This window comes from Tachyglossus aculeatus, unplaced genomic scaffold (assembly GCF_015852505.1).
Source record: "Tachyglossus aculeatus isolate mTacAcu1 unplaced genomic scaffold, mTacAcu1.pri scaffold_194_arrow_ctg1, whole genome shotgun sequence".
Classification (NCBI taxonomy): Eukaryota; Metazoa; Chordata; class Mammalia; order Monotremata; family Tachyglossidae; genus Tachyglossus; species Tachyglossus aculeatus.
Genome location: NW_024044910.1, coordinates 110,350 through 138,184, shown reverse-complemented (window position 1 = coordinate 138,184; position 27,835 = coordinate 110,350). Strand labels below are relative to the sequence as shown.

At 43.7% G+C, this 27,835-nt stretch overlaps 1 protein-coding gene across 1 annotated transcript in view; it reads right to left on the bottom strand.

The window, feature by feature from the left end:
• The window catches only part of LOC119923409 (cilia- and flagella-associated protein 65-like), a gene marked incomplete at its 3' end in the record, with an annotated part of 198,524 nt that overhangs the window by 107,111 nt on the left and 63,578 nt on the right, over positions 1-27,835 (bottom strand). The window contains exons 10-12 of the mRNA XM_038742808.1: positions 20,237-20,437; positions 7,977-8,333; positions 1,224-1,361 (exon numbers count right to left, since the gene is read on the bottom strand). Coding sequence (XP_038598736.1) covers positions 1,224-1,361; positions 7,977-8,333; positions 20,237-20,437 — 696 coding nt within the window. The remainder of the gene's footprint in view (positions 1-1,223; positions 1,362-7,976; positions 8,334-20,236; positions 20,438-27,835) is intronic.

Below are 27,835 nucleotides of genomic sequence, written 5' to 3'. Positions count from 1 at the left end.
GCTTGGGAAGTCCAAGTTGGCAACATATAGAGACGGTCCCTACCCAACAGCGGGCTCACATTCATTCATTCACTGTTGTATTCACTGTATATATGTATATATGGTTGTACATATTTATTACTCTGTTTATTTATTTATTTATTTATTTTACTTGTACATTTCTATCCTACTTATTTTATTTTGTTGGTATGTTTGGTTCTGTTCTCTGTCTCCCCCTTTTAGACTGTGAGCCCACTATCGGGTAGGGACTGTCTCTATGTGATGCCAATTTGTACTTCCCAAGCGCTTAGTACAGTGCTCTGCACATAGTAAGCGCTCAATAAATACGATTGATTGATTGATTGATTGATTCATTCACTGTTGTATTTATTGAGCGCTTACAGTGTGCAGAGCACCGTACTAAGCGCTTGGGAAGTCCAAGTTGGCAACATAGAGAGATGGTCCCTACCCACCAGCGGGCTCACAGTCGAGAAGGGGGAGACAGAGAACAAAACAAAACATGTAGACAGGTGTCAAAATCGTCAGAACCAATAGAGTTATATTCATTCATTCATTCATTCATATTTATTGAGCGCTTACTGTGTGCAGAGCACTCGACTAAGCGCTTGGGAAGTACAAGTCGGCAACAAATAGAGACGGTCCCTACCCAACGGTGATCTCACAGTCTGGAAGGGGGAGAAAGAGAACAAAACATATTAACAAAACAAATAAATACGATTGAATGAATGACTGAATGGAAGTCCAAGTTGGCAACATCTAGAGACGGTCCCTACCCAACGGCAGGCTCACATTCATCCAATAATTTAATCGTATTTATTGAGCGCTTACTATGTGCAGAGCACTGGACTAAGCGCTTGAGAAGTCCAAGTTGGCAACATCTAGAGACGGTCCCTCCCCAACAGCGGGCTCACAGTCTAGAAGGGGGAGATGGGCAACTAAACAAAACATGGAGATGGGTCAAAATCGTCAGAACAAATAGAGCTATATTCACTCATTCATTCAATCGTATTTACTGAGCGCTTACTGTGTGCAAAGCACTGTACTAAGCGCTTGGGAAGTCCAAGTTGGCAACATATAGAGACGGTCCCTACCCAACAGTGGGCTCACATTCATTCATTCATTGTTGTATTTATTGAGAACTTACAGTGTGCAGAGCACTGGACTAAGCGCTTGGGAAGGACAAGTTGGCAATATCAGGGCCCTGAGTGTCCTGACCCCCTCACCTTGGGCGAGTCGAGAGTGTACTGGGGGACGGGATGGACGAGGCCGGGCCGGAAGCCGTGCCCGCTGGCCCGCAGCTTCAGGCAAGACGAAGGGCAGATGGTGCAATCCTGCTCCACGTTGTTGAAGTCCTTCAGCACCTGGAGGACGGGGCGGGGGGGCAAGTCAGTGTCTCCCAATCAATCAATCAATCAATCGTATTTATTGAGCGCTTACTGGGTGCAGAGCACTGGACTAAGCGCTTGGGAAGTCCAAGTCGGCAACGTATAGAGACAGTCCCTACCCAACAGTGGGCTCACAGTCTAAAAGGGGGAGACGGAGAACAAAACCAAACATACTAACAAAATAAAATAAATAGAATAGATATGGACAAGTAAAATAAATAAATCAATAGAGTAATAAATATGTACAGACATATATACATATATACAGGTGCTGTGGGGAAGGGAAGGTATCAATCAATCAATCAATCGTATTTATTGAGCCTTACTGGGTGCAGAGCACTGGACTAAGCGCTTGGGAAGTCCAAGTCAGCAACGTATAGAGACGGTCCCTACCCAAGAGTGGGCTCACAGTCTAAAAGGGGGAGACGGAGAACAAAACCAAACATGCTAACAAAATAAAATAAATAGAATAGATATGGACAAGTAAAATAAATAAATCAATAAATAGAGTAATAAATATGTACAAACATATATACATATATACAGGTGCTGTGGGGAAGGGAAGGTATCAATCAATCAATCAATCATATTTATTGAGCGCTTACTGGGTGCAGAGCACTGGACTAAGCACTTGGGAAGGACAAGTTGGCAACATATAGAGACGATCCCTACCCAACAATGGGCTCACAAATCAAGTGCTTAGCACAGTGCTCTGCACACAGTAAGCGCTCAATAACTACGATTGAACCCCAGCCCTAACCCCTGACCCTTTCCCTGCCTATCGTTCATTCAATCGCATTTATCTAGCTTTATTTCTATTTGTTCTGATGGCTGGACACCTCTCCTCCCCCTCCCCATCCCCCCGTCTTACCTCCTTCCCCTCCCCACAGCACCTGTCTATATGTGTATATATATATATATATATATGTATATATGTATATATATATATGTGTATGTATTTATTACTCTATTCATTTATTTATTTATTTTATTTGTACAAATTTATTCTGTTTATTTTATTTGTACATATTTATTCTATTTATTTTATTTTGTTAATATGTTTTGTTTTGTTCTCTGTCTCCCCCTTCTAGACTGCGAGCCCGCTGTTGGGTAGGGACCATCTCTAGATGCTGCCAACTTGGACTTCCCAAGCGCTTAGTCCAGTGCTCTGCACACAGTAAGCGCTCAATAAATACGATTGAATGAAGAGAATGAATGAATCTCCCCCTCCTCCCCCTTCCATCCCCCCCGCCTTACCTCCTTCCCCTCCCCACAGCACCTGTATATATGTATATATATTTGTATGTATTTATTACTCTATTTATTTATTTTATTTGTACATATTTATTCTATTTATTTTATTTGTACATATTGGTTCTATTTATTTTATTTTGTTAATATGTTTTGTTTTGTTCTCTGTCTCCCCCTTCTAGACTGTGAGCCCACTGTTGGGTAGGGACCATCTCTATATGTTGCCACCTTGTACTTCCGAAGTGGTTAGTACGGTGCTCTGCGCACAGTAAGCGCTCAATAAATAAGATTGAATGAATGAATGAATAATAATAATAATGATTATGGCATTTATTAAGTGCTTACTACTACTACTAATAATAAGGATGGCATTTATTAAGCACTTCTATGTGCAAAGCACTGTTCCTTCCTTCATTCATTCATTCATTCAATTGTATTTATTGAGCACTTACTGTGTGCAGAGCACTGTACTAAGCGCTTGGGAAGTACAAGTTGGCAACGTATAGAGACGGTCCATTCTAAGCACTGAGGAGGTTACAAGATGATCAGGTGGTCCCACGGGGGGCTCACAGTCTGGGCCTTACTGGCACAAAGTAAGCGCTTAACAGATCCCATCGTTATCATTATTACCATGCCACGTTATTATTATTATTGTTATTTATTATCTATCTCTGGTCCCCACCTTGTAGAGGGCGAAGGCTTGGAGCTGGGCCTTACTGCCACCAAGTAAGGGCTTAACAAATCCCATCGTTATCATTATTGCCATGCCACGTTATTATTATTATTGCTATTTATTATCTATCTCTGGTCCCCACCTTGTTTAGGGTGAAGGCCTGGAGCTGGGCCTTACTGGCACAAAGTAAGCGCTTAACAGATCCCATCGTTATCATTATTACCATGCCACGTTATTATTATTATTTATTATCTATCTCTGGACCCCACCTTGTAAAGGGCGAAGGCTTGGAGCTGGGCCATATTGGCACAAAGTAAGCGCTTAACAAATACCATCACTATCATTATTACCATGCCACGTTATTAGAGCTGGCCTTGTTGGCACATAATAAGTGCTTAACAAATACCATCGTTATCAGCATGACCATGCCACATTATTATTATTATTATTATTGTTATTTATTATCTATCCCTGGTCCCCACCTTGTAGAGGGTGAAGGCTGGAGCTGGGCGTTACTGGCACAAAGTAAGCGCTTAGCAGATCCCATCATTATCATTATTACCATGTCACATTATAGTTATTATTTATTATCTATCTCTGGTCCCCACCTTGTAGAGGGCGAAGGCTTGAAGCTGGGCCTTACTGGCACAAAGTAAGTGCTTAACAGATCCCATCGTTATCATTATTACCATGCCACGTTATTATTATTATTTATTATCTATCTCTGGTCCCCACCTTGTAGAGGGCGAAGGCTTGGAGCTGGGCCGTACTGGCACAAAGTAAGCGCTTAACAGATCCCATCGTTATCATTATTACCATGCCACGTTATTATTATTATCATTGCTATTTATTATCTATCTCTGGTCCCCACCTTGTAGAGGGTGAAGGCTTGAAGCTGGGCCTTACTGGCACAAAGTAAGCGCTTAACAGATCCCATCGTTACCATTATTACCATGCCACGGTATTATTATTATTTATTATCTATCTCTGGTCCCCACCTTGTAAAGGGCGAAGGCTTGGAGCTGGGCCATATTGGCACAAAGTAAGCGCTTAACAAATACCATCACTATCATTATTACCATGCCACGTTATTAGAGCTGGCCTTGTTGGCACATAATAAGTGCTTAACAAATACCATCGTTATCAGCATGACCATGCCACATCATTATTATTATTATTATTATTGTTATTTATTATCTATCCCTGGTCCCCACCTTGTAGAGGGTGAAGGCTGGAGCTGGGCGTTACTGGCACAAAGTAAGCGCTTAGCAGATCCCATCATTATCATTATTACCATGTCACATTATAGTTATTATTTATTATCTATCTCTGGTCCCCACCTTGTAGAGGGCGAAGGCTTGAAGCTGGGCCTTACTGGCACAAAGTAAGTGCTTAACAGATCCCATCGTTATCATTATTACCATGCCACGTTATTATTATTATTTATTATCTATCTCTGGTCCCCACCTTGTAGAGGGCGAAGGCTTGGAGCTGGGCCGTACTGGCACAAAGTAAGCGCTTAACAGATCCCATCGTTATCATTATTACCATGCCACGTTATTATTATTATCATTGCTATTTATTATCTATCTCTGGTCCCCACCTTGTAGAGGGTGAAGGCTTGAAGCTGGGCCTTACTGGCACAAAGTAAGCGCTTAACAGATCCCATCGTTACCATTATTACCATGCCACGGTATTATTATTATTTATTATCTATCTCTGGTCCCCACCTTGTAGAGGGCGAAGGCTTGGAGCTGGGCCGTATTGGCACAAAGTAAGTGCTTAACAGATACCATCACTACCATTATTACCATGCCCCGTTATTATTATTATTATTGTTATTTATCATCTATCCCTGGTCCCCACCTTGTAGAGGGCGAAGGCTTGGAGCTGGGCCTTACTGGCACAAAGTAAGCGTTTAACAGATCCCATCGTTATCATTATTACCATGCCACATTATTATTATTATTTATTATCTATCTCTGGTCCCCACCTTGTAGAGGGCGAAGGCTTGGAGATGGGCCGTATTGGCACAAAGTAAGCGCTTAACAGATACCATCACTATCATTATTACCATGCCACGTTATTATTACTATTGTTATTTATTATCTATCTCTGGTCCCCACCTTGTAGAGGGCGAAGGCTTGGAGCTGAGCCATACTGGCACAAAGTAAGTGCTTAACAAATACCATCACTATCATTATTACCATGCCACGTTATTATTACTATTGTTATTTATTATCTATCTCTGGTCCCCACCTTGTAGAGGGCAAAGGCTTGGAGCTGGGCCCTACTGGCACAAAGTAAGCGCTTAACAGATCCCATCGTTATCATTATTACCATGTCACATTATAGTTATTATTTATTATCTATCTCTGGTCCCCACCTTGTAGAGGGCGAAGGCTTGAAGCTGGGCCTTACTGGCACAAAGTAAGCGCTTAACAGATCCCATCGTTATCATTATTACCATGCCACATTATTATTATTATTTATTATCTATCTCTGGTCCCCACCTTGTAGAGGGCGAAGGCTTGGAGCTGGGCCGTATTGGCACAAAGTAAGCGCTTAACAGATACCATCACTATCATTATTACCATGCCACGTTATTATTACTATTGTTATTTATTATCTATCTCTGGTCCCCACCTTGTAGAGGGTGAAGGCTTGGAGCTGGGCCGTATTGGCACAAAGTAAGTGCTTAACAAATACCATCACTACCATTATTACCATGCCACGTTATTATTATTATTGTTATATATCATCTATCCCTGGTCCCCACCTTGTAGAGGGCGAAGGCTTGGAGCTGGCCCGTATTGGTACAAAGTAAGCGCCTAACAAATCCCATCGTTATCATTATTGCCATGCCACGTTATTATTACTATTTATTATCTATCTCTGGTCCCCACCTTGTAAGAGGGAGAAGACTCAGAGCTGGCCTTGTTGGCACATAGTAAGTGCTTAACAAATATCATCATTATTAGCATTACCATGCCATGTTACTATTATTATTATTGTTATTTATTATCTATCCCTGGTCCGCACCTTGTAGAGGGCAAAGGCTTGGAGCTGGGCTTTACTGGCAAAAAGTAAGCGCTTAACAGATCCCATCGTTATCATTATTACCATGTCACATTATTATTATTATTATTTATTATCTATCTCTGGTCCCCACCTTGTAGAGGGCGAAGGCTTGGAGCTGGGCCGTACTGGCACAAAGTAAGCGCTTAGCAGATCCTATTGTTATCATTATTACCATGCCACATGATTATTATTATTGTTATTTATTATCTATCTCTGGTCCCCACCTTGTAGAGGGCGAAGGCTTGGAGCTGGGCCGTATTGGCACAAAGTAAGTGCTTAACAAATACCATCACTATCATTATTACCATGCCACGTTATTATTATTATTTATTATCTATCTCTGGTCCCCCCCTTGTAGAGAGCGAAGGCTTGGAGCTGGGCCCTACTGGCACAAAGTAAGTGCTTAACAGATACCATCACTATCATTATTACCATGCCACGTTATTAGAGCTGGCCTTGTTGGCACACAGTAAGTGCTTAACAAATACCATCGTTATTAGCATGACCATGCCATGTTATTATTATTATTGTTATTTATTATCTATCCCTGGTCCCCACCTTGTAGAGGGTGAAGGCTTGGAGCTGGGCCTTACTGGCACAAAGTAAGCGCTTAACAGATCCCATCATTATCATTATTACCATGCCACGTTATTATTATTATTTATTATCTACCTCTGGTCCCCACCTTGTAGAGGGCGAAGGCTTGGAGCTGGGCCGTATTGGCACAAAGTAAGTGCTTAACAAATACCATCACTATCATTATTACCATGCCACGTTATTATTACTATTGTTATTTATTATCTATCTCTGGTCCCCACCTTGTAGAGGGCAAAGGCTTGGAGCCGGGCCGTATTAATTATTATTTATTATCTATCTCTGGTCCCCACCTTGTAAGAGGGAGAAGACTTAGAGCTGGCCTTGTTGGCACATAGTAAGTGCTTAACAAATATCATCGTTATTAGCATGCCCATGCCACGTTATTATTATTATTGTTGTTATTTATTATCTACCCCTGGTCCCCACCTTGTAGAGGGCGAAGGCTTGGAGCTGGGCCGTATTGGCACAAAGTAAGTGCTTAACAAATACCATCATTATCATTATTGCCATGCCACGCTATTATTATCATTGTTATTTATTATCTATCTCTGGTCCCCACCTTGTAAGAGGGAGAAGACTTAGAGCTGGCCTTGTTGGCACATAGTAAGTGCTTAACAAATATCATCATTATTAGCATGACCATGCCACGTTATTATTATTATTGTTGTTATTTATTATCTACCCCTGGTCCCCACCTTGTAGAGGGCGAAGGCTTGGAGCTGGGCCATATTGGCACAAAGTAAGTGCTTAACAAATACCATCATTACCATTATTGCCATGCCACGCTATTATTACTATTGTTATTTATTATCATTATTATCATTGTTATTTATTATCTATCTCTGGTCCCCACCTTGTAAGAGGGAGAAGACTTAGAGCTGGCCTTGTTGGCACATAGTAAGTGCTTAACAAATACCATCACTATCATTATTACCATGCCCCGTTATTATTATTATTATCGTTATTTATTATCTATCCCTGGTCCCCACCTTGTAGAGGGCGAAGGCCTGGAGCTGGGCCGCGTAGAGGCGATAGGGGTGCGGGGGCTGGAAATGGAGGCGGGCGGCGGTGGACTTGAGCGGGGGGATGTCGCAGGTGTCCGGGGTCACTCGGAAGGGGCCGTCCGCTGGCAGGACCCAGGCCACGCTGACCTTGCCTCTGCTGTGGTTGGTCAGGCGGAGCGGGCAGGGCTCGGGGGGCTCCGGGCAGCCCCCAAAGTTGACCTCCAAGGGCTCCACGCTGACCAGGGGCGGGCTGGACTCTGGATAGCTGCCAGCCTCTCCCGCCAAGTACTCCTCCAGGGGTGGCAGGGGGGTGGGCGCGGGCGGCGGAGGCTCGTCCAGGGTCTGGGGAGGATAAGAATGGACCCCCCAATCAATCAATCAATCAATCGTATTTATTGAGCGCTTACTGTGTGCAGAGCACTGGACTAAGCCCTTGGGAAGTCCAAGTCGGCAACATCTAGAGACGGTCCCTACCCAACAGCGGGCTCACAGTCTAGAAGGGGGAGACAGAGAACGAAACCAAACATACTAACAGAATAAAATAAATAGAATAGATATGTACAAGTAAAATAAATAAATAAATAGAGGAATAAATATGTACAAACGTATATACATCTATACAGGTGCTGTGGGGAAGGGAAGGAGGTAAGACGGGGGGATGGAGAGCGGGATGAGGGGGAGAGGAAGGAAGGGGCTCAGTCTGGGAAGGCCTCCTGCTTGGATGCAGCGTGGCTCAGTGGAAACTCGTCAACTTAGGTTGCCAACTTGTCCTTCCCAAGCGCTTAGTCCAGTGCTCTGCACACAGTAAGCGCTCAATCAATACGACTGAATGAATGAATGAATGAATGAAGGGAAAGAGCCCGGGCTTGGGAGTCAGAGGTCACGGGTTCAAACCCCGGCTCCGCCACTTGTCAGCTGGGTGACTCTGGCCGAGTCACTTCACTTCTCTGGGCCTCAGTGACCTCATCTGGGAAATGGAGATGAAGACTGGGAGCCCCCCGTGGGACAATCTGATGACCTTGTAACCTCCCCAGCGCTTAGAACGGTGCTTTGCACATAGTAAGCACTTAATAAATGCCATCGTTATTACTATCATTATCATTATTTTCTGAGCCTCGGTGACCTCATCTTTAAAATGGGGATGAAGAGTGTGAGCCCCCCGTGGGACAACCTGATCACCTTGTAACCTCCCCAGCACTTAGAACAGTGCTTTGCACATAGTAAGCGCTTAATAAATGCCATCATTATTATTATCATTATGATTATTTTCTGAGCCTCGGTGACCTCATCTTTAAAATGGGGATGAAGACTGGGAGCCCCCCATGGGACAACCTGATCACCTTGTAACCTCCCCAGAGCTTAGAACGGTGCTTTGCACATAGTAAGCGCTTAATAAATGCCATCGTTATTATTATCATTATCATTATTTTCTGAGCCTCGGTGACCTCATCTTTAAAATGGGGATGAAGACTGTGAGCCCCACGTGGGACAACCTGATCACCTTGTAACCTCCCCAGCGCTTAGAACGGTGCTTTGCACATAGTAAGCGCTTAATAAATGCCATCATTATTATTATCATTATTATTATTTTTTGAGCCTCGGTGACCTCATCTTTAAAATGGGGATGAAGACTGTGAGCCCCTCGTGGGACAACCTGATCGCCTTGGATCACCCTCCCCCCCAGCGCTTACAACAGTGCTTTGCACATAGTAGCAGCGTGGCTCAGTGGAAAGAGCCTGGGCTTTGGAGTCAGAGGTCAGGGGTTCAAATCCTGGCTCCGCCACTAGTCAGCTGTGTGACATTGGGCAACTCACTGTGATGCCAATTTGTACTTCCCAAGCGCTTAGTACAGTGCTCTGCACATAGTAAGCGCTCAATAAATACGATTGATTGATTGATTGATTGATTCTCTGTGCCTCAGTTACCTCATCTGTCAAATGGGGATTAAGACTGTGAGCCCTCCGTGGGACAACCTGATCACCTTGTAACCTCCCCAGGGCTTAGAACGGTGCTTTGCACATAGTAAGTGCTTAATAAATGCCATCATCATTATTATTATTATTTTCTGAGCCTCAGTGACCTCATCTTTAAAATGGGGATGGAGACTGTGAGCCCCACGTGGGACAACCTGATCGCCTTACCTCCTTCCCCTCCCCACAGCACCTGTATATATGTATATATGTTTGTACGGATTTATTACTCTATTTATTTTATTTGTACATATTTATTCTATTTATTTTATTTTGTTAATATGTCTTTTGTTCTCTGTCTCCCCCTTCTAGACTGTGAGCCCGCTGTTGGGTAGGGGCCGTCTCTAGATGTTGCCAACTTGGACTTCCCGAGCGCTTAGTCCAGTGCTCTGCACACAGTAAGCGCTCGATAAATACGACTGAATGAATGAATCACCTTGGATCCCCCCCCCAGTGCTTAGAACAGTGCTTTGCACATCGTAAGTGCTTAACAAATGCCATCATTATTGTTATTATTATTATGCCCCAGCCTCCTCCCCGTGGCAGGGTTTCCAAATCAGGGTTGGGGGGCAGACCACCAAGAGGGCTGGGGGAAGCTGTGAGGGGGGTCTGTCGATCGTATTTATTGAGCGCTTACTATCTTCTAGACTGTGAGCCCGCTGTTGGGTAGGGACCGTCTCTATATGTTGCCAACTTGGACTTCCCAAGCGCTTAGTACAGTGCTCTGCACACAGTAAGCGCTCAAAAAATACTATTGAATGAATGAATGAATGAATATGAGCCCGCTGTTGGGTAGGGACCCTCTCTAGATGTTGCCAACTTGTACTTCCCAAGCGCTTAGTCCAGTGCTCTGCGCACAGTAAGCGCTCAATAAAGAGAAGCAGCGTGGCTCAGTGGAAAGAGCCCGGGCTTTGGAGTCAGAGGTCAGGGGTTCGAATCCCGACTCCACCACATGTCTGCTGTGTGACCTTGGGCAAGTCACTTAACTTCTCTGGGCCTCGGTGACCTCATCTGTAAAATGGGGATGAAGACTGTGAGCCCCACGTGGGACAACCTGATCACCCTGTATCCTCCCCAGCGCTTAGAACAGTGCTTTGCACATAGTAAGCGCTTAACAAATGCCAATTATTATTATTATTATTAATAAATACGATTGACTGAACGGATGTGCAGAGCACTGGCCTAAGCACTTGGGAGAGTCCAACAGAACAATACAACAGATCCAATCCCTGCCCACATTCATTCATTCATTCATTCAATCGTATTTATTGAGCGCTTACTGTGTGCAGAGCACTGGACTAAGCGCTTGGGAAGGACAAGTCGGCGACATATAGAGACGGTCCCTACCCTAAGTGGGCTCACAGTCTAGAAGATAGTAAGCGCTCAATAAATACGATCGACTGACCCCCTCACAGCTTCCCAAGCGCTTAGTCCAGTGCTCTGCACACAGTAAGCGCTCAATAAATACGACTGATTGATTCATTGATTGATTACAGTCTAGAGGGGAAGACAGACACAAACAGAAAGCAATAAATGACGGATACGGACGCAAGTGAAGCAGCGTGGCTCAGTGGCAAGAGCCTGGCCTTCGGAGTCAGAGGTCGCGGGTTCTAATCCTGGCTCCGCCACTTGTCTGCTGTGTGACCTTGGGCAAGTCACTTCACTTCTCTGGGCCTCAGTGACCTCATCGGGAAAATGGGGATTAAAATTGTGAGCCCCACATGGACAACCTGATTACCCTGTATCCACCGCAGCGCTTGACACATAGTAAGCGCTTAACAAATACCACCATTATTATTATTATTATTATTATTATTATAATGGGGATGAATAAAAGGAGCAAGTCAGGGCGACGCAGAAGGGAGTGGGAGAAGAGGAAAGGAGGGCTTCATCGGGGAAGGCCTATTGGAGGTCAGTCGGTCAGTCAATCGTATTTATTAAGCGCTTACTGTGTGTAGAGCACTGTAAAAAGCACTTGGGAGAGGACACTAGAACAATATAATAATAATAATAATAATAATGGCATTTATTAAGCGCTTACTATGTGCAAAGTACTGTTCAGAGCACTGGGGAAGTTACAAGGTGATCAGGTTGTCCCAGGTGGGGCTCACAGTCTTAATCCCCATTTTCCAGATGAGGTCATGAGGCCCAGAGAATAATAATAATAATGATGGCATTTATTAAGCGCTTACTATGTGCAAAGCACTGTTCTAAGCGCTGGAGAGGCTACAGAGTGATCAGGTTGTCCCTCAGAGGGCTCACAATCAATCCCTATTTTACAGATGAGGTAACTGAGGCCCAGAGAAGTGAAGTGACTTGCCCAAAGTCACCCGGCTGACAATTGGCGGAGCGAGGATTTGAACCCATGACCTCTGACTCCAAAGCCGGGGCTCTTTCCACTGAGCCGCGCTGCTTCTCAACAGGCGCGTTCCCTGCCACAGGTCCAGGATGCTGAGGCGCTTAGTACTTAGTCCAGTGCTCTGCACACAGTAAGCGCTCAATAAATACCATTGATGATTGATGATGAGGCGGACATGGGCAGACTGGAAGCTCGCTGTAGGTGGGGAATGTGTCTGTTGTTTCATTAGATTGTCCTCTCCCAAGTGCTTAGTCCAGTGCTCTGCACACAGTAAGCGCTCAGTAAATAATAATAATAATAATGGCATTTGTTAAGCGCTTACTATGTGCAAAGCACTGTTCTAAGCGCTGGGGGGGATACAAGGTGATCAAGTTGTCCCCCGTGGGGCTCACAGTCTTAATCCCCATTTTTACAGATGAGGGAACTGAGGCTCAGAGAAGTTAAGTGACTTCCCCAAGGTCACACAGCAGATAACGATAATAAGAATGACGGTTTTTGTTTAGCATTTACTACGTGCCAAGTACTGTAATAAGCGCTGGGGTGGACACAAGCAAATCGGGTTGGTCACAGTCCCTGTCCCACGTGGGGCTCACAGTCCCCATCCCCATTTTCCTGATGAGCTAACTGAGGCCCAGAGAAGCGACTTCCCAAGCCCTTAGTTGTACTTCCCAAGCGCTTAGTCCAGTGCTCTGCACACAGTAAGCGCTCAATAAATACGATTGAATGAATGAATGACTTGTCCGAGGTCACCCAGCAGACATGTGGTGGAGCCAGGATTAGCACCCATGACCTTCTGATTCTCAGGCCCGGGCTTTAATAATAATAATAATAATAATAATAATAATAATAATATTAATAATGATGGTATTTGTTAAGTGCTTACTATGTGCCAAGCACTGTTCTAAGCACTGAGGGGATACAAGGTGAGCAGGTTGACCCACGTGGGGCTCACAGTCTTCATTTCCATTATCCAGATGAGGTCACTGAGGCACAGAGGAGTTAAGTGACTTGCCCAAAGTCTCACAGCCAATAATAATAATAATGACGGCATTTATTAAGCGCTTACTATGTGCAAAGCACTGTTCTAAGCGCTGGGGAGGTAACAAGGTGATCAAGTTGTCCCGGGCTCACAGTCTTAATCCCCATTTTACAGATGAGGGAACTGAGGCCCAGAGAAGTGAAGTGACTTGCCCAAAGTCACCCAGCTGACGATTGGCGGAGCTGGGATTTGAACTCATGACCTCTGACTCCAAAGCCCAGGCTCTTTCCACTGAGCCACGCTGCTTCCCAATAAGCAATAAGCCAATAAGTGGCGGAGCCGGAATTAGAACCCATGACCTTGGACGACTCCCATTCATTCATTCAATCGTATTTATTGAGCACTTCCTGTGTGCAGAGCACTGGACTAAGCGCTTGGGAAGTACAAGTTGGCAACATATAGAGACGGTCCCTACCCAACAGTGGGCTCACAGTCTAGAAGTCATCAGAATAAATAGAATTAAAGCTAGATAATAATAATAATGATGACGATGGCATTTGTTAAGTGCTTACTATGTGCAAAGCACTGTTCTAAGCACTGGGGAGGATGCGCATCGTTAATGAAAGAAATGGAATAGTAAATAGGGACAAGTAGGGCTCACAGTCTAGAAGTCGTCAGAAGAAATAGAATTAAAGCTAGATAATAATAATAATGATGACGATGGCATTTGTTAAGCGCTTACTATGTGCAAAGCACTGTTCTAAGCGCCGGGGAGGATGCGCATCGTTAATGAAAGAAATGGAATAGTAAATAGGGACAAGTAGGGTTCACAGTCTAGAAGTCGTCAGAATAAATAGAATTAAAACTAGATAATAATAATGATGATGATGATGATGGCATTTGTTAAGCGCTTACCATGTGCAAAGCACTGTTCTAAGCGCCGGGGAGGATGCGCATCGTTAATGAAAGAAAAGGAATAGTAAATAGGGACAAGTAGGGCTCACAGTCTAGAAGTCATCAGAATAAATAGAATTAAAGCTAGATAATAATAACGATGATGACGATGGCATTTGTTAAACGCTTACTATGTGCAAAGCACTGTTCTAAGCGCCGGGGAGGATGCGCATCGTTAATGAAAGAAATGGAATAGTAAATAGGGACAAGTAGGGCTCACAGTCTAGAAGTCGTCAGAAGAAATAGAATTAAAGCTAGATAATAATAATAATGATGATGATGGCATTTGTTAAGCACTTACTATGTGCAAAGCACTGTTCTAAGCGCCGGGGAGGATGAGCATCGTTAATGAAAGAAATGGAATAGGAAATAGGGACAAATAAAATAGAGTAATAAATGTATTAAGCGCTTGGGAAGTACAAGTTGGCAACATATAGAGACAGTCCTTACCCAACAGTGGGCTCACAGTCTAGAAGTCATCAGAATAAATAGAATTAAAGCTAGAGAATAATAACAATAATGACAAAGGCATTTGTTAAGCGCTTACTATGTGCAAAGCACTGTTCTAAGCGCCGGGGAGGATGCGCATCGTTAATGAAAGAAATGGAATAGGAAATAGGGACAAGTAGGGCTCACAGTCTAGAAGTCGTCAGAAGAAATAGAATTAAAGCTAGATAATAATAATAATGATGATGATGGCATTTGTTAAGCGCTTACTATGTGCAAAGCACTGTTATAAGCACCGGGGAGGATGTGCATCGTTAGTGAAAGAAATGGAATAGGAAATAGGGACAGGTGAAATAGAGTGATAAATCCGCACTCTTTCCACCGAGCCACGTTGCTTCTGAAGCAGCGTGGCTCTGTGGAAAGAGCCCGGGCTTTGGAGTCAGAGGTAATGGGTTCAAATCCCCGCTCCGCCAACTGTCAGCTGTGTGACTTTAGGCAAGTCACTTCACTTCTCTGGGCCTCAGTTCCCTCATCTGTCAAATGGGGATGAAGACTGTGAGCCCCCCGTGGGACAACCTGATCACCTTGTAACCTCCCCAGCGCTTAGAACAGTGCTTTGCACATAGTATATATGCTGCCAACTTGTACTTCCCAAGCGCTTAGTACAGTGCTCTGCACATAGTAAGCGCTCAATAAATACGATTGATGATGATAGTAAGTGCTTAATAAATGCCATCATTATTAGAAGTCGTCAGAATAAATAGAATTAAACCTAGATAATAATAACAATGATGACGATGGCATTTGTTAAGCGCTTACTATGTGCAAAGCACTGTTCTAAGCGCCGGGGAGGATGCGCACTGTTAACGAAAGAAATGGAATAGTAAATAGCGACAGGTGAAATAGAGTGATAAATCCGCGCTCTTTCCACTGAGCCACGTTGCTTCAGAAGCTGCGTGGCTCAGTGGAAAGAGCACGGACTTTGGAGTCAGAGGTCATGGGTTCAAATCCCGGCACCGCCAACTGTCAGCTGTGTGACTTTAGGCAAGTCACTGAACTTTTCTGGGCCTCAGTTGCCTCATCTGTAAAATGGGGGTGAAGACTGTAAGCCCCCCCGTGGGACAACCTGATCACCTTGTAACCTCCCCAGCGCTTAGAACAGTGCTTTGCACATAGTAAGCGCTTAATAAATGCCATCATTATTAGAAGTCATCAGAATAAATAGAATTAAAGCTAGATAATAATAACGATGATGACGATGGCATTTGTTAAACGCTTACTATGTGCAAAGCACTGTTCTAAGCGCCGGGGAGGATGCGCATCGTTAATGAAAGAAAAGGAATAGTAAATAGGGACAAGTAGGGCTCACAGTCTAGAAGTCGTCAGAATAAATAGAATTAAAGCTAGATAATACTAACAATGATGACGATGGCATTTGTTAAGCGCTTACCATGTGCAAAGCACTGTTCTAAGCGCCGGGGAGGATGCGCATCGTTAACGAAAGAAATGGAATAGGAAATAGGGACAAGTAGGGCTCACAGTCTAGAAGTCGTCAGAAGAAATAGAATTAAAGCTAGATAATAATAATAATGATGATGATGGCATTTGTTAAGTGCTTACTATGTGCAAAGCACTGTTCTAAGCGCTGGGGAGGATGCGCATCGTTAGGGAAAGAAATGGAATAGGAAATAGGGACAGGTGAAATAGAGTGATAAATCCGCGCTCTTTCCACTGAGCCACGTTGCTTCTGAAGCAGCGTGGCTCTGTGGAAAGAGCCCGGACTTTGGAGTCAGAGGTCATGGGTTCAAATCCCTGCTCCGCCAATTGTCAGCTGGGTGACTTTGGGCAAGTCACTTCACTTCTCTGTGCCTCAGTTCCCTCATCTGTCAAATGGGGATAAAGACTGTGAGCCCCCCCGTGGGACAACCTGATCACCTTGTAACCTCCCCAGCGCTTAGAACAGTGCTTTGCACATAGTATATATGCTGCCAACTTGTACTTCCCAAGCGCTTAGTACAGTGCTCTGCACATAGTAAGCGCTCAATAAATACGATTGATGATGATAGTAAGTGCTTAATAAATGCCATCATTATTAGAAGTCGTCAGAATAAATAGAATTAAAGCTAGATAATAATAATAATGATGATGATGGCATTTGTTAAGCGCTTACTATGTGCAAAGCACTGTTCTAAGCGCCGGGGAGGATGCACATCGTTAATGAAAGAAATGAAATAGGAAATAGGGACAGGTAAAATAGAGTAATAAATCTGCGCTCCTTCCACTGAGCCACGTTGCTTCTGAAGCAGCGTGGCTCTGTGGAAAGAGCCCGGGCTTTGGAGTCAGAGGTCATGGGTTCAAATCCCTGCTCCGCCAATTGTCAGCCGTGTGACTTTGGGCAAGTCACTGAACTTTTCTGGGCCTCAGTTCCCTCATCTGTCAAATGGGGATTAAGACTGTGAGCCCCCCGTGAGACAACCAGATCACCTTGCAACCTCCCCAGCGCTTAGAACAGTGCTTGGCACATAGTAAGCGCTTAATAAATGCCATCATTATTAGAAGTCGTCAGAATAAATAGAATTAAAGCTAGATAATAATAATAATGATGATGATGGCATTTGTTAAGCGCTTACTATGTGCAAAGCACTGTTCTAAGCGCCGGGGAGGATGCGCATCGTTAATGAAAGAAATGGAATAGGAAATAGGGACAAGTAGGGCTCACAGTCTAGAAGTCGTCAGAAGAAATAGAATTAAAGCTAGATAATAATAATAATGATGACGATGGCATTTGTTAAGTGCTTACTATGTGCAAAGCACTGTTCTAAGCACTGGGGAGGATGCGCATCGTTAGTGAAAGAAATGGAATAGGAAATAGGGACAGGTGAAATAGAGTGATAAATCCGCGCTCTTTCCACTGAGCCACGTTGCTTCCCCCTTCTAGACTGTAAGCCCACTGTTGGGTAGGGACCGTCTCTATGTGTTGCCAACTTGGACTTCCCAGGCGCTTAGTGCAGTGCTCTGCACACAGTAAGTGCTCAATAAATACGATTGATTGATTGATTGAGCGCTTACTGCGTGCACAGCACTGGACTGAGCGCTTGGGAAGTCCAAGTTGGCAACATCTAGAGACGGTCCCTACCCAACAGTGGGCTCACAGGCTAGAAGTCTAATATTCTTGGGTACAGTGAGTACAGGGAATGAACTGGACATTTGGGTCTGTCGAGTGGGTGTTCAGTAAATACTATTACTACCGCTACTGTTTCACACCCGCAGACAGACCGCGAGCCCCCCGTGGGACAGCCTGATCTCCAGTGCTGATATACAGCACCTGTATATATGTTTGTACATATTTATTACTCTATTTATTTATTTATTTTATTTTACTTGTACCTATCTATTCTATTTATTTTATTTTGTTAGTATGTTTGGTTTTGTTCTCTGTCTCCCCCTTTTAGACTGTGAGCCCACTGTTGGGTAGGGACTGTCTCTAGATGTTGCCAATTGGGACTTCCCAAGCGCTTAGTACAGTGCTCTGCACACAGTAAGCGCTCAATAAATACGATTGATGATGATCACCTTGTATCCCCCCAGCGCTTAGAACAGTGCTTTGCACATAGTAAGCGCTTGGCAAATACCATCATTATTATTCTCTGGGCCTCATCCGTTCCCTCATCTGTAAAACGGGGATTAAGACTGTGAGCCCTACGTGGGACAACCTGATGACCTTGTATCTCTCCCGGCGCTTAGAACAGTGCTTGGCACATAGTAAGCGCTTGACAAATACCATCATTATTATTCTCTGGGCCTCATCCGTTCCCTCATCTGTAAAATGGGGATGAAGACTGTGAGCCCTACGTGGGACAACCTGAAAACCTTGTATCTACCCCAGCGCTTAGAACAGTGCTTGGCACATAGTGAGAGCTTTGCAAATCCCATAATAATAATAATAATAATAATCAATCAATCAATCAATCGTATTTATTGAGCGCTTACTATGTGCAGAGCACTGGACTAAGCGCTTGGGAAGTCCAAATTGGTAACATCTAGAGACAGTCCCTACCCAACGGTGGGCTCACAGTCTAAAAGGGGGAGACAGAGAACAAAACCAAACATACTAACAAAATCAAATAAATAGAATCGATATGGACAAGTAAAATAAATAAATATCATCATCAATCATCATCAATCATATTTATTGAGCGCTTACTGTGTGCAGAGCACTGGACTAAGCGCTTGGGAAGTCCAAGTTGGCAACACATAGAGACGGTCCCTACCCAACAGTGGGCTCACAGTCTAAAAGGGGGAGACAGGGAACAAAACCAAACATACTGACAAAATCAAATAAATAGAATCGATATGGACAAGTAAAATAAATAAATATCATCATCAATCATCATCAATCATATTTATTGAGCGCTTACTGTGTGCAGAGCACTGGACTAAGCGCTTGGGAAGTCCAAGTTGGCAACACATAGAGACGGTCCCTACCCACCAGTGGGCTCACAGTCTAAAGGGGGGAGACAGAGAACAAAACCAAACATACTGACAAAATCAAATGAATAGAATCGATATGGACAAGCAAAATAAATAAATATCATCATCAATCATCATCAATCATATTTATTGAGCGCTTACTGTGTGCAGAGCACTGGACTAAGCGCTTGGGAAGTCCAAGTTGGCAACACATAGAGACAGTCCCTACCCAACAGTGGGCTCACAGTCTAAAAGGGGGAGACAGAGAACAAAACCAAACATACTCACGAAATAAAATTAATAGAATCGATATGGACAAGCAAAATAAATATATATCATCATCAATCATCACCAATCATATTTATTGAGCGCTTACTGTGTGCAGAGCACTGGACTAAGCGCTTGGGAAGTCCAAGTTGGCAACACATAGAGACAGCCCCTACCCAGCAGTGGGCTCACAGTCTAAAAGGGGGAGACAGGGAACAAAACCAAACATACTAACGAAATAAAATAAATAGGATAGATATGGACAAGTAAAATAAATAAATATCATCATCAATCATCATCAATCATATTTATTGAGTGCCTACTGTGTGCACAGCACTGGACTAAGTGCTTGGGAAGTCCAAGTTGGCAACACATAGAGACGGTCCCTACCCAACAGCGGGCTCACAGTCTAAAAGGGGGAGACAGAGAACAAAACCAAACATACTGACAAAATCAAATAAATAGAATCGATATGGACAAGCAAAATAAATAAATATCATCATCAGTCATCATCAATCATATTTATTGAGCGCTTACTGTGTGCAGAGCACTGGACTAAGCGCTTGGGAAGTCCAAGTTGGCAACACATAGAGACAGTCCCTACCCAGCAGTGGGCTCACAGTCTAAAAGGGGGAGACAGAGAACAAAACCAAACATACTGACAAAATAAAATAAATAGGATAGATATGTACAAGTAAAATAAATAAATAGAGTAATAAATATGTACAAACATATATACATATATACAGGGGAGCGGCGGCGGGGAAGGGCATTTGAGGGGGCCGGAGTCGGGGGGTACCTGTCTGGGCAAGCGGAGAGCCCCGAGGGGATCCCGCTCCAGCCGCCCCTCCTGGACCATGGCGCTCAGGATGTCCGGAGGGTAGAGGGTCAGCCCCCGGGCCAGGTGAGCACGGTGCCAGGCCAGGTGCCGCGGCTTCAGCACGGCCGGCTTGGTGGCGTCCGAGTGGCAGGTGCCCAGCACATCCAGGAACAGCGGCTCCTAGGACAGAGTCCGGCGGGTCACCGCTCGGCGATGCCCAGCTGACCCTAAACCTCACCCTGACGACCCTCGTCTCCACCCTCAGGTGGGGACCGTCTCTAGATGTTGCCAACTTGGACTTCCCAAGCCCTTAGTCCGGTGCTCTGCACACGGTAAGCGCTCAATAAATACGATTGATTGATCTTGAGCCCACTGTCGGGTAGGGACCGTCTCTGTATGTTGCCAACTTGGACTTCCCAAGCCCTTAGTCCGGTGCTCTGCACACGGTAAGCGCTCAATAAATACGATTGATTGATCTTGAGCCCACTGTTGGGGAGGGACCGTCTCTATATGTTGCCAACTTGTACTTCCCCAGTGCTTAGTACAGTGCTCTGCACACAGTAAGCGCTCAATAAATCCAATTGCTTGATCTTGAGCCCACTGTTGGGTGGGGACCGTCTCTTTATGTTGCCAACTTGTACTCCCAAGCCCTTAGTACAGTGCTGTGCACACAGTAAGCGCTCAATAAATATGATTGATTGATCTTGAGCCCACTGTTGGGTAGGGACCGTCTCTATATGTTGCCAATTTGTACTTCCCAAGCGCTTAGTACAGTGCTCTGCACACAGTAAGCGCTCAGTAAATACAATTGATGATGATGATGCTGATGATCTTGAGCGCACTGTCGGGTAGGGACCGTCTCTGTATGTTGCCAACTTGGACTTCCCAAGCCCTTAGTACAGTGCTGTGCACTCAGTAAGCGCTCAATAAATATGATTGATTGATCTTGAGCCCACTGTTGGGTAGGGACCGTCTCTATATGGTGCCAACTTGTACTTCCCAAGCGCCTAGTCCAGTGCTCTGCACACAGTAAGCGCTCAGTAAATATGATTGCTTGATCTTGAGCCCACTGTCGGGTAGGGACCATCTCTGTATGCTGCCAACTTGGACTTCCCAAGCGCTTAGTCCAGTGCTCTGCACACGGTAAGCGCTCAAGAAATACAATTGATTGATCTTGAGCCCACTGTTGGGTAGGGACCGTCTCTATATAATAATAATAATAATGGCATTTATTAAGCGCTTACTACATGCAAAGCACGGTTCTAAGCGCTGGGGAGGTTACAAGGTGATCAGGTTGTCCCACATGGGGCTCACAGTCTTAACCCCCATTTTACAGATGAGGTAACCGAGGCACAGAGAAGTTAAGTGACTTGCCCAAAGTCACACAGTTGACAATTGGCGGAGCCAGGATTTGAACCCATGAACTCTGACTCCAAAGCCCGGGTTCTTTCCAATGAGCCACGCTGCTTCTCTATATGGTGCCAACTTGTATTTCCCAAGCCCTTAGTACAGTGCTCTGCACACAGTAAATGCTCAATAAATACAATTGATTTATCTTGAGTCCACTGTTGGGTAGGGACCATCTCTGTACGTTGCCAACTTGGACTTCCCAAGCGCTTAGTCCAGTGCTCTGCACACGGTAAGCGCTCAATAAATCCAATTGCTTGATCTTGAGCCCACTGTTGCGTAGGGACCGTCTCTATATGTTGTCAACTTGCACTTCCCAAGCGCTTAGTCCAGTGCTCTGCACACAGTAAGCGCTCAATACGAATGAATGAATGAATGAATCTTCAACCCTAATCCCAATGCCTTTCATTCATTCAGTCAGTCAATCGTATTGATTCATTCATTCATTCAATCGTATTTATTGAGCGCTTACTGTGTGCAGAGCACTGGACTAAGCGCTTGGGAAGTCCAAGTTGGAAACATCTAGAGACGGTCCCTACCCAACAGTGGGCTCACAGTCTAGAAGGGGGAGACAGAATACAAAAAAACCCCATATAAACCAAATAAAATAAATAGAATAAATATGTACAGGTAAAATAGGGTAATAAATATGTACAAACATTTATTGAGCGCTTACTGTGTGCAAAGCACTGGACTAAGTGCTTGGGAAGTATAAGCTGGCAACATATAGAGACGGTCATTCATTCAATCGTATTTATTGAGCGCTTACTGTGTGCAGAGCACTGGACTAAGCGCTTGGGAAGTCCAAGTTGGCAACATATAGAGATGGTCATTCATTCATTCATTCAATCGTATTTATCGAGTGCTTACTGTGTGCAGAGCACTGTACTAAGCGCTTGGGAAGTACAAGTTGGCAACATACAGAGACGGTCCCTACCCAACAGCGGGCTCACAGGCTAGAGTCTAGTCTAGTCTAGTCTTTCACCCTAATAATAATAATAATGGCATTTATTAAGCATTACTATGTGCAAAGCACTGTCCTAAGCGCTGGGGAGGTTACAAGGTGATCAGGTTGTCCCACGGGGGGCTCACAGTCTTCATCCCCATTCTACAGATGAGGTAACTGAGGCACAGAGAAGTTCAGTGACTTGCCCAAAGTCACACAGCTGACAGTTGGTGGAGCTGGGATTTGAACCCATGACCTCTGACTCCAAAGCCCGGGCTCTTTTCCACTGAGCCACGCTGCTTCTCTTGCTTCTAATCGAGCGCTTAGTCCAGTGCTCTGCACACAGTAAGTGCTCAATAAATACAATTGAATGAACTGAATAATCCTAACGTAACCCTAGCCCTAACCCTGACCCTAGGCCTTACCCTAAACAATAATAATAAACCTCACTACAACCTTAATCTTAACCCTAATACTATCTTGAACCCCAATCCTAACGTCTTTCGCCCTAATCAAGCGCTTAGTCCAGTGCTCTGTACACAGTAAGCGCTCAATAAATACAACTGAATGAACTGAATGACTAATCCTAACGTAACGCTAGCCCTAACCCTGACCCTTGGCCTTACCCTAAACAATAATAATAAACCTCATTACAACCTTAATCTTAACCCTAATACTATCTTGAACCCCAATCCTAACATCTTTCGCCCTAATCAAGCGCTTAGTCCAGTGCTCTGCACACAGTAAGCGCTCAACAAATATGACTGAATGAACTGAATGACTAATCCTAACGTAACCCTAGCCCTAGCCCTGACCCTAGGACTTACCCTAAACAATAATAATAAACCTCACTACAACCTTAATCTTAACCCTAATACCATATTGAACCCCAATCCTAACGTCTTTCGCCCTAATCAAGCGCTTAGTCCAGTGCTCTGCACACAGTATGCGCTCAATAAATACGATTGAATGAACTGAATGAATAATCGGAACGTAACCATAGCCCTAGTCCTAACCCTGACCCTAGGCCTTACCCCAAACAATAGTAATAAACCTCACTACAACCTTAATCTTAACCCTAATACTATCTTGAACCCCAATCCTAACATCTTTCACCCTAATCAAGCGCTTAGTCCAGTGCTCTGCACACAGTAAGCGCTCAATAAATACAATTGAATGAACTGAATGAATAATCTTAACATAACCCCAGCCCTAACCCTGACCCTAGGACTTACCCTAAACAATAATAATAAGCCTCACAACAACCTTAATCTTAACCCTAATACTATCTTGAACCCCAATCCTAATGTCTTTCGCCCTAATCAAGTGCTTAGTCCAGTGCTCTGCACACAGTAAGTGCTAAATAAATACGATTGAATGAACTGAATGATTAATCCTAACGTAACCCTAGCCCTAACCCTAATCCTAGGCCTTACCCTAAACAATAATAATAAACCTTACTGCAACCTTAATCTTAACCCTAATACTATCTTGAACCCCAATCCTAATGTCTTTCACCCTAATCAAGCACTTAGTCCAGTGCTCTGTACACAGTAAGCGCTCAATAAATACAATAGAATGAACTGAATGACTAATCCTAATGTAACCCTAGCCCTAGTCCTAACCCTAATCCTAGGCCTTGCCCTAAACAATAATAATAAACCTTACTGCAACCTTCATCTTAACCCTAATACTATCTTGAACCCCAATCTTAACGTCTTTCACCCTAATCAAGCGCTTAATCCAGTGCTCTGCACACAGTAAGCGCTCAATAAATACGATTGAATGAACTGAATGACTAATCCTAACGTAACCCTAGGCCTTACCCTAAACAATAATAATAAACCTCACTACAACCTTAATCTTAACCCTAATACTATCTTGAACCCCAATCCTAATGTCTTTCACCCTAATCAAGCATTTAGTCCAGTGCTCTGTACACAGTAAGCGCTCAATAAATACAATAGAATGAACTGAATGACTAATCCTAACATAACCCTAGTCCTAACCCTGACCCTTGGCCTTACCCTAAACAATAAGAATAAACCTCATTACAACCTTAATCTTAACCCTAATACTATCTTGAACCCCAATCCTAATGTCTTTCGTCCTAATCAAGTGCTTAGTCCAGTGCTCTGCACACAGTAAGTGCTCAATAAATACGATTGAATGAACTGAATGACTAATCCTAACATAACCCTAGCCCTAACCCTGACCCTAGGCCTTACCCTAAACAATAATAATAAACCTCACTACAACCTTAATCTTAACCCTAATACTATCTTGAACCCCAATCCTAATGTCTTTCGCCCTAATCAAGCGCTTAGTCCAGTGCTCTGCACACAGTAAGCGCTCAATAAATACGATTGAATGAACTGACTAATCCTAACATAACCCTAGCCCTAACCCTGACCCTAGGCCTTACCCTAAACAATAATAATAAACCTCACTACAACCTTAATCTTAACCCTAATACTATATTGAACCCCAATCCTAATGTCTTTCACCCTAATCAAGCGCTTAGTCCAGTGCTCTGCACACAGTATGTGCTCAATAAATACGACTGAATGAACTGAATGACTAATCCTAACGTAACCCTAGCCCTAACCCTAATCCTAGGCCTTACCCTAAACAATAATAATAAACCTCACTACAACCTTAATCTTAACCCTAATACTATCTTGAACCCCAATCCTAACATCTTTCACCCTAATCAAGCGCTTAGTCCAGTGCTCTGCACACAGTAAGCACTCAATAAATACGATTGAATGAACTGAATGACTAATCCTAACGTAACCCTAGCCCTAACCCTAATCCTAGGCTTTACCCTAAACAATAATAATAAACCGCACTACAACCTTAATCTTAACCCTAATACTATCTTGAACCCCGATCCTAGCATCTTTCACCCTAATCAAGCACTTAGTCCAGTGCTCTGCACACAGTAAGCGCTCAATAAATACGATTGAATGAACTGAATGAATAATCCTAACGTAACCCTAGACCTAGTCCTAACCCTGACCCTAGGCCTTACCCTAAACAATAATAATGATAATAACAAACAACAACAATAATAATAATAATGACAAGCAGTGTTCCTTGGCCTTACCCTAAACAATAATACTGATAACAACAACAACAACAATAATAATAATGACAAGCAGTGTTCCTAGGCCTTACCCTAAACAATAATAATGATAACAACAACAATAATAATAATGATAAGCAGTGTTCCTAGGCCTTACCCTAAACAATAATAATGATAACAACAACAACAATAATAATAATGACAAGCAGTGTTCCTAGGCCTTACCCTAAACAATAATAATAAGAACAACAACAACAACAATAATAATAATGACAAGCAGTGTTCCTAGGCCTTACCCTAAACAATAATAATAACAACAACAACAATAACAATAATAATAATAATGACAGTTTTCCTAGGCCTAATCCTAAACAATAATAATGATAACAACAACAATAACAATAATAATAATAATGACAAGTAGTGTTCCTAGGCCTTACTCTAAACAATAATACTGATAACAACAACAACAACAATAATAATAATGACAAGCAGTGTTCCTAGGCCTTACCCTGAACAATAATAATAACAACAACAACAACAATAATAATAATGACAAGCAGTGTTCCTAGGCCTTACCCTAAACAATAATACTGATAACAACAACAACAACAACAATAATAATAATGACAAGCAGTGTTCCTAGGCCTTACCCTAAACAATAATACTGATAACAACAACAACAACAACAATAATAATAATGACAAGCAGTGTTCCTAGGCCTTACCCTAAACAATAATAATGATAATATCAACACTAATAATAAAATAATAATAATAATAATGAGAAGCAGCATGGCTCAGTGGAAAGAGCCCGGGTTTGGGAGTCAGAGGTCATGGGTTCTAATCCTGAGTCCGCCACTTGTCAGCTGTGTGACTTTGGACGAGTCACTTCACTTCTCTGTGTCTCAGTTAACCCATCTGTAAAATGGGGATAAAACTGTGAGCCCCACGGGGGACAACCTGATTATCCTGTATCTACCCTAGTGCTTAGAACAGTGCTTGGCACATAGTAAGTGCTTAACAAATACCTTCATTATTATTATTATCATTATTATTATTATTATTATTATTATTACCTCACCACAACCCTAATCATAACCCTAATACTATCTAACCCTAGCCCTACGCCTTACCTAGACAATAATAACAATAATTGTGGTATTTATTAAGTGCTTACTTTGTTCCAGGCACTATAATAAGCGCTGGGGTAGATATAAGGTAATCAGGTTGGGCACAGTTCCTGTCCCACATGGGGCTCACAGTCTTCATCCCCATTTTCCAGATGAGGTCGCTGAGGCCCGGAGAAGTGAAGTGGCTTGCCCAAGGTCACATAGCTGACAAGTGGCAGAGCCGGGATTAGACGTGGCTCAGTAGAAAGAGCCCGGGCTTTGGAGTCAGAGGTCATGGGTTCGAATCCCGGCCCCGCCACATGTCTGCTGTGTGACCTTGGGCAAGCCACTTAACTTCTCTGAGCCTCAGTGACCTCATCTGGAAAATGGGGATAAAGACTGTGAGCCCCCCGTGGGGCAACCTGATCACCTTGCAACCTCCTCGGCGCTTAGAACAGTGCTTTGCACATAGTAAGTGCTTAACAAGTGCCATTATTATTATTATTATTATTATTATCATTATTATTCTGACTCCCAGTGCTGTAGCCACTAAGACTCTTTAACCCTAATCCTAACGTCTTTCACCCTAATCAAGCGCTTAGTCCAGTGCTTTGCACACAGTAGAGAAGCAGCGTGGCTCAGTGGAAAGAGCCCAGGCTTGAGAGTCAGAGGTCATGGGTTCAAATCCCGGCTCCGCCACTTGTCAGCTGTGTGACTTTGGGCAAGTCACTTCACTTCTCTGCGCCTCAGTTACCTCATCTGTCAAATGGGGATGAAGACTGTAAGCCCTAACCCTTAACTTAATCCTAATTCATTTAATCGTATTTATTGAGCACTTACTGTGTGCAGAGCACTGGACTAAGCGCTTGGGAAGTACAAATCAGATCAGATGGGGAAACAGCGTGGCTCAGTGGAAAGAGCCCGGGATTTGGAGTCAGAGGTCAGGGGTTCAAATCCCGGCTCCGCCAATTGTCAGCTGTGTAACTTCGGGCAAGTCACTCAACTTCTCTGTGCCTCAGTTCCCTC